Genomic DNA, 7987 nt, shown 5'->3' with positions numbered 1-7987 from the left:
TGTTCGATAAAAAAGCCCAGTGCGTATTATAAAAAACAAATGCCACTGGAAATTATTTTTTTTAAGTGGCTTTAAAAGAAGAAACTAAATCAAACTCTTATACTTGGTTTGCAATGACAGTTCTCCAGTAGATGAACACATACATGGAGGAACTATTATTTGGCAAATTTCTGTTATTGTTACTATAATATGGAGACTTTTTAAATAAATTTTGGGCTTGTACCACAGTTAACTAGTGTGTCCACCACCTTTGCCTTGAGAGTGTCCGCTGAACTGTTGACCATGTGGGAACCTTACGGTACTACTCATTCCCGTGTCACAGAGCGTTGAGGTGTGTGCTCCAATGACCTCAGGGTCACATACTACGCAAAGGGGCTACGCAGTTATGCTAACCATGTAGATGTTTAAATCAAAACAGTGGCAATCAGAGGTGGACGTTGGGAGGGAGAAGAAGAGAGGCGATAGTGGGGGAAAGGAGAGCTCGTTCTTGAACCGTGGTCAGATGGGAGAGAGCTAAGTGGTGGGTGTGTGTAAAGACTTGAAATATGTTGAAGAGACGCGTGTGTTATCTTTTCTCCTCGCCACTGGCCGTCCGGTACCTCCCCTCATGGTGTGTCGTCAGCAGTTTATCTCAGGGCCTGGCTGGAGCTGCAAGGGAAAATGGGAGGAAATCTGATCCATATGGTGGCACTATAAAGCTCACCGCTGATTTGCAGGCTTCATCAAAACCTGGTCAAGGCTTCATTACTACTCATGACTGGTGTCCTCCTCCCACACCTGGTCACTGCGCTCTGAAGCTTCTCACTCTCTCCTCAGCAGCAGTAGTCGTCTGCCTAACCCCTGGGGTGCCTCACAATTTTCATAGACTCCTCACAGAGAAGTAAGTAAATTCCCAGCCTGATAAGTGATTTAGTTATGGACAATTAGATTATATGGAAGATGTTATCCAGATTTCATGTTTTGCATATGCATGTATGAAGTCAGATTATGATGCATTGCATGTATGTGTTTTTCTTATGTTGCCTCAGATATGAAGATACTAGGCAAGGTTGCTTTCTTGCTTTTGCTTGGGGGAATCTGGTGTCAGAACAACCGTAATGCTAAAGCTACTGGCAAGTCCACCAAGAAGTCTGCTGGGAACCAGGGAGGTGATGTTGGCCAGCCTGCCCCTGTAGCTGACCTGACTCCTGGAAGCACAAGAGGCACTGGGGGCACTGGAAGCTCTAGAGGCACTGGAAGCACTGGAAACTCAAGAGGCACCGCAGGCACTGGAGGCACTGGTGGCACTGGAAGCACCAGAGGCACTGCAGAAGCAGCTGAAGCAGGGCAGGAGGGAGCTGCGGGAGCTCAAGAAGCTGGAGAACAGACGGACGATATGAGGCTGCACTTCCTCAAGAACACCCAAGTTACATGTAATGATGGAACAGCAGCTGGGTGAGATGTTCTGGATCTCATATGTTCTCCCTCTTGTTTTCCTAAAACTCTTATATTTTGAGATTTGCTGTCTGTTTGCTGATTAATAAAATGATTTTAGAACCCACACAGAGCATCAGTGTGTCCATACATGGCTGCTTTATCTCCACCATCTCCTCATGCCTGTTTATTTGTGGTATAGGTTTTACCTAAAGGAGTTCAGAGGAAGCCGCCGATGGCTGTTATTTCTGGAAGGTGAGTATTTAAAAACCCAACTGGTTAATTTGGTCCCCAAAGGTCAGCTTGTTTTGGCGTGACGCCCTCATTGGAATTTTGATGGGGATGTAATCTTGTCTTGTCATCTTCAGTTTTTCTCCTTTTTTGGTTGCTGCCTGTCACTTTGATAGACTTAGGATGGGGGAAATTTATGTGGATCGTCCTCCAGCTCGACTTATGTGTGTATTCTGAGAGCATAGGAGGGGTATGCGTCACATTTCCCAAACACAGACATTATATCTTGCCTTTTTAAACAAGATTTAGAGTGTATTATTCTGAGCATTAAAGCCTAATCAATTGGTTTTGCTATATTTTATTAAGTTAGATTCTCTCCTTTGATATAATATACGTCAAACCAGTTTGCACAAGCTGAAAGTCAATCAACAAATCATCTGCTGACAGCTTGCAAATTAAAGGAATCATTAATCTTTTTGTCCAACTCTGAATGAATATACAGTCTTGTTAGCAGACCGGGCTGCAGGTGCATTCCTTTCCCTCTCCATTCCTCACGAGCCTCTGTGATGGGCTAACAAGGGTCCCCCTTGCTGTGCCTTATGTGAACGTCTAATATTAGTCCCTATTATTTTTAGGTGGCTGGTGCTGCCACAGCAAAGAGACCTGCGATTCCAGGTACCAAAATATACCCCGACTAATGAGCTCATCAGGGTGGCCCCAAACAAAAAGAGGTAGGTCAGCCGGCCATGTTTAAAAATGCATGTCATAAGTGTTTTACGTAATCTTTAGTGAGACAAAAGATCATCTGCCTGATCTCTGATTGCTGCATTTACAGGGACTGGAATTTTGTCTTCTCAAGCAGAGGAGAACCCACACTGGCATAATGCAAACATTGTGTAAGTATTGTGTCTTATTGTGGCTACTGGAGTTGTTACATACATACGGACTTTATTTATAAATGCTTGTGAGACAGGACTTGCTGGTCTACTGCTGCCTCCAATAGTTATTTGTTTGTCTCGTTGTGTGACTTTGGCAATGGTTAGCTCAGATTCACTAAAGTCACACAATAACACAGGGAAACTAATGGATCACAGCGGTGGTAGACCAGCAGCTCCCATGTTCAGCAAGAAAAAATTGCAGTTTTTGTCAGTGGAGTCTGGTGGCTTTGACGAGCGCATAGACGTAATGGGCTGTCTGACGGAAAGGTAAAAAAGTGAAAATACTCTTAGATGAGTCTTGAATGGGACTTTTTTAGATGACTAAATTGCGTTTGCTGCTGACTTCTGCACTTTGCAGCTTTTGTGTCCACACTCATGCCACTTTTCAAAACGGAGGGCTTCCTGATAGACATTTAAAGTATGTGGTACATTGACTCTGATACACTGACCTCATACAGCCCCACTTCAAAAAAGTCCAAGCTATTCCTGAAAAGATGCTAAAATGCCCCCTACAGAATTGAGGGGAACTGCAGAGTCTTTGTGTCTGTGTGTCCTAGTTCATGTTAGACATGGTCACTTGATCCAGTGTTAATATGAGTACATTGATTAGTGCAACTGTAAAACAAGACCTTTTAAAGAAACTGCAAATCTTATGAGCAATAAAATGCACCTTTGCTCAGTTCACTACACTGAGGGGTTTTGCTGCTTCAGCATTACTTGGTCTGCTCATAACGGCTAATACAACTCTGCAAATTTCTGATATATGACTGAAAAGTTGACTTTCCTGGAGGAGAGATGGAGTTGTTCTGATTGCCTCAAGCTTGAGTCTAACAAATGTGATTGTCTCCTTTTCTGCAGATTCATCCCGTACTGTTCCAGTGATGTATGGAGTGGCACTGGGCCTGCCCCGACCCCTCCCCCAAGGCTACGACAAGGCAGAGAGAAAGAGAGGGACAGAAATACAAATACAAGTAAGTTTCTTTCTCCCTCATACCAATGACAGATCTGTGCCTCCTTTGGTTATAAGAAAACACGATTTATCTATTTTTCTGTTCAGTGTTGAGCTCCCAGTCATTTGATGTGTGCATTTGTTATTAGCTGAGTACACCTTCATGGGAACCCTGATCATCCGCGAGGTCATCAAAGACCTCATCCCCAAAGGAATCAAGCAGGCCAAGGTTGTCATGCTGTCTGGCACAAGGTGAGTTTGTTTTATCGCCTGCCGTCTGGTGCTTACTGCAGCTTTTGGACAAGTGCCTGCATCCTCCGTACCATCTGGACCAACTCTGCACCTATCATTAAACAAGAGAAGCCCTATTTTGGTCGCATCCTCTTGTCAACAATAAAGATGTTTACAGTCAACTGTGAACAGTGACATAATGTCTATTAAAGGGCCTTGCCCTGTAATGGTGAACATTCCTCCTAGGTTAGCAACATGGTTGTTGGGTTCCCCCCGAGCCCTAAAACAGGATCCACTGTCTGAATGCAAAGCTGCTAAATTTTCATGTCCCTGCTGTAAGCTGGCATGCACTGTCATTTTGATACCCTTAGTGAAAATTACACACTCGAAGCCAAACTATTTATTGATTGTCTTGGCTCTCCCTGCAGTGCTGGTGGAACAGGTGTTTTGCTGAACATTGAGAGGGTGGCCAGTCAGCTGGAGCAGCTCGGCGCAGAGGCTCAGGTCCGAGGCCTCGTAGACTCTGGGTGGTTTCTAGAGAGTAAACAGCAGAGGTCACCTAACTGCCCTGAGACTATTTCCTGCTCACCTGAAGATGCTATCAAGATAGGGCTCAGGTTAAGTCATGCATCCTCCAACACTTTCATAGGCCAGAGGCAGAATTTGAAAATCTCTATTTTGCCACGCAGTACTGTTATATTTGTCTTTATTGTGTAATGTGTCAAAGTGACTGAGCAGCAGATTTGTATATATTGACAGTGTGTGTTGTTTTCTCAGGCTGTGGAATGGGGTTGTGCCTGATAGATGTCGGCAGCTTTATAAGAGAGGAGAGGAGTGGCAGTGCTTCTTCGGCCACAAACTGTACTCAACCTTGACCTGTGAGTACCGGCTGCAGCCTCATAAATGTATCATGATATTGGATTAGTACGCTACAATATATATTTGACTTGAGCTGTCCAAGAGAAATGTGCACTGAAATATGTGAGGTGTGAGTTTAATTTACTCAGAAGCTGAAAAGTGAACAGACTTGCCAAATATACCAGTGTGGGTGATTTTCATGCTTTTACCTCAGCGGAGGAAGTATGTGGTCTAGGACATCTGCAAGTCTTGGATCAAAAACCCAAAAGAAAAAAAACATGGTTTGCAAATTTCAAGACAGTTTTTCCTCAATTCCTGGACAGCTGATATTTTGTAGATCTGACAGCCTTGGCAGTAGTGGAAACTCACATCATCACAGCTTAGTTTCATCACAGCAAAGCTTAAGTGGACCAACCCAGGCCCATGAAAAACCCTGTCACATGTAGGCTTAAAGGTACAGTAAGTAACATTTATAAAAGTAACTTTATGTAATATTTGCTGACACTGACACTGTATCTTGACAGTGGGCCATGAGACAAATAATCTGTGGAAAAACTATATTTCTCTGGCTTCCCCCACTGCTCCCAGTGTTACTTGATGTGTTCACTGTTGTGGGTAATGCATGAACGGCGACTGACAGCTGCGTTAGAGAATCCTCCTGGCTCTGATTGGTTGTTCTCATTCACAGTGAATCCTTGCAAATGCCGTAGGAGCACTAGGGACACAATTTTCTGTCTCATGTACCTCTGTCAGGATACAGTGACAGTTTCAGCAAATATGACAAAAAGTTATTTTTTATAGAAGTTACCTCCTGTAGCTTTAAAGCCCTCATATGTGGAACTTGACAATTTCTGACTCTGGCAATTCTGAGCTCTACTATCGTAAGAAGCCCCAGGGAGAAAGCAGCACAGATTTAACCTGGGATTTCTTTCATTTTTTTTTCCAGACAAAATAATATATTTTTGCCTACTTGTGGGCAACACAACAACAAGCTATCTGCAAAGCTGACACACTGTATTATCTTCTTATAAAGCTGATAAGACAAAATTGTCAGCAAAGAGTTGCCTGTTTATACATCCAAATGTTACGCAGCAAAATGTGTGTTTCTGGCTACCTGATGAATGTAACTCCAATAGTCACTTTCCTTTTAGCTCTGGTTTTGGTCTCCACCAACTACTGATGGCGCTTTGCTACTAAATGCTTCGTTGTGTTCATCAGCTGGCCGCTAACTTGATCTGTTTTTTCGCTAAAACAATCTGTTCTAATTGTGCCAAAAACAGATGCTTTAGTGTCTCATAGGGCTCTCTTTAGTGTCTTTATGTGACGCAAATTGTGAAAAGGACACGGTTAAGTTTTGGCGATGAAACTACTTGGTTTGTTTTAGAACAAAGATCATAGTTTGGGTTAAAATAAGTATACACATGAGTGACATAAATTACACATTACATTAAAAGAACGCTGACTTTTGGCTTCAAAAGGAACACAAACTGTGGTCTCCTGGGTGAAAGTCTTCTTTTGTTTGACTCATCCACCTCCCCTTCTTCCCAACCTACACGGACTATCTTGCTCTTAGCATCAAGTATTGCCACGGATGGGTTTACACCAGAGTCGAAAGCCCGGTGCGTCTCATAAAGACACTGAAGAGTGCCTTTGGTTTCAATATCACACTGTGGGGTGTGACAAAGTGTCAGTATTTGAAGACATAGCAGTGAGAATGGGCTGGCTGAAAATGGCTGCTCGCTGCATTTGGAAACAGCGCTGATGAGAGCCGTGAGACTGAACCAAAACAGTAAATTTGTGGGTAGTAAAACCAAAACAATGAGCAGAAACAAGCTATAAGGCTCCGTAGAACTGGGGGATTTGCGGTTGGGTGACAGTTCTACATAGGTTAATCACAATGAGCATCCCATTTTACATTGCACATAGTCATCTGACCCATTGTCAATATGAATATATTGATTACAGCAGCTTTAATAGTGAACTCTGTGTTTCCCCTGCAGCTCCTCTGTTTGTAGTGCAGTGGCTGTTTGATGAGGAGCAGCTGCGAGTGGAGAACATCTACATGGGAGGACAGAGTCTGTCTGAGGAGCAGTGGCAGTACATACAGAACCTGGGCAGGGAGATCAAGAATTCACTGACCGATGTCACGTAAGTTCCCAAAAACCTGTTTAGAAGAGTAAAGTGATAACAGTAGATCTAATATGCAGCAAGTCTAGAAATTGATGTATTTCTCTCTGTGTTTTTGTCAGGGCTGTGTTTGCTCCGTCCTGCCTCTCTCACACAGCCATTACCAGAAGGTAAGAATGGATACTTGACTCCTGTGGTGGTAATGCACTTTCACGCCTTCCACTTTATTCTCGCCTCCACTAGTGGTCATCGCTGCCTAGTGAGCTCATGCTGCTGTTTTTGCTTGCTCGTTCATCATGCCGCGTTCTTCATGTCACCAAATGCCATTTCACACTTTCCCTAACCCCTCGGTACCCCTTGAACACACTCGTTATTTTGCTGCAGGGATGGACACTGATGGGTCAGAGCAGTCTTCGGTAGTTGCAGAAGTTAGGTGTATTTATTGAGGGTAATGATACCTTATGGGAAGAGCTGAAGGTCTAAGGTCATTGTAGGTAATTTAACAGTGGCTGTTCTCTGATGGAACACGCTTGCTGCACCAAGATAATGAGCCAAAAGTGGCCAAAGCAGATTGCAAACCCTCAGGGATGACACTTTCCTGGTTCTCAGTTTCTAATCTCATCCTATTCCTTTGCTTTCTGCCAACATTTTCTCTCACTTTTTGTTCTTTCTCAAGATTTCCCTCTGTTTCCTAATCCCTAACTTCCCTGTCTTATTGCTCCTCTAGTAACTGGATGAGTTTCCAAGTTAAAGGCACCTCTCTGCCACGGGCCCTGCAGTGCTGGGACAGGAGTCTGGAGGCAACACGCAACAACAGAACTCCTGCAAAAGGCTGTCCTTTCCACCTGGTGGACACCTGCCAGTGGCCCCAGTGCAACCCCACCTGCCCAGCCTTAGTGGACCAGGCCACCCAGCAGGAGCTCACCCTGCTCCAGATGCTGGTAGCCATGGGCCTTGACCTCCAGAAGCTGGGCCTGGATCCCCAGGGAGACGCAGATTCTCTGGCCAGCATGGTCAGCAATGGTGGCTAAGTGTAAATGTGGATAGCAGCCTATAAGAGAAAGCCATGCAAAGGCTTGTTAGAGGAGAGAATGGGTTGAAATTTTATTGTAACCACAGAATTAGCATAGAAATCTGGTTACTACGTCTCGTGCTGCTCAGCATTCCATTATGCTTCTTGTGTCGTCTGTTAAATAGGTGACTGGTGGGTATGTCACTGCATCTGAGTCTGAGTGGTTTG

At 44.1% G+C, this 7987-nt stretch overlaps 1 protein-coding gene across 1 annotated transcript; it reads left to right on the top strand.

Annotated features, from left to right (window-relative positions):
* The first annotated feature begins 747 nt into the window (after window positions 1–747).
* Window positions 748–7778, top strand: notum2 (notum pectinacetylesterase 2). The gene is made up of 13 exons (XM_049571632.1): window positions 748–880; window positions 1029–1229; window positions 1311–1434; window positions 1616–1668; window positions 2280–2375; window positions 2480–2540; window positions 3441–3553; window positions 3681–3783; window positions 4191–4379; window positions 4540–4640; window positions 6621–6768; window positions 6870–6917; window positions 7475–7778. Exons 2-13 carry the CDS (start codon window positions 1031–1033, stop codon window positions 7776–7778), a joined length of 1539 nt encoding a protein of 512 aa, XP_049427589.1. The 5' UTR covers window positions 748–880; window positions 1029–1030.
* Window positions 7779–7987: the final 209 nt, after the last annotated feature.

The sequence above is a fragment of the Epinephelus fuscoguttatus genome, linkage group LG3 (genome assembly GCF_011397635.1).
Source record: "Epinephelus fuscoguttatus linkage group LG3, E.fuscoguttatus.final_Chr_v1".
In the NCBI taxonomy this organism is placed as follows: Eukaryota; Metazoa; Chordata; class Actinopteri; order Perciformes; family Serranidae; genus Epinephelus; species Epinephelus fuscoguttatus.
This window is presented reverse-complemented; position numbering and strand designations above follow the sequence as displayed.

Bases quoted from the DNA above. Each gene is read 5' to 3' on its own strand.
- notum2 (XM_049571632.1), top strand. From the start codon at position 1,031: ATGAAGATACTAGGCAAGGTTGCTTTCTTGCTTTTGCTTGGGGGAATC. The intron at 3,554-3,680 runs GTAAGTTTCTTT...ATTTGTTATTAG, and splicing joins GGACAGAAATACAAATACAA to CTGAGTACACCTTCATGGGA. The intron at 6,769-6,869 runs GTAAGTTCCCAA...TGTTTTTGTCAG, and splicing joins AATTCACTGACCGATGTCAC to GGCTGTGTTTGCTCCGTCCT.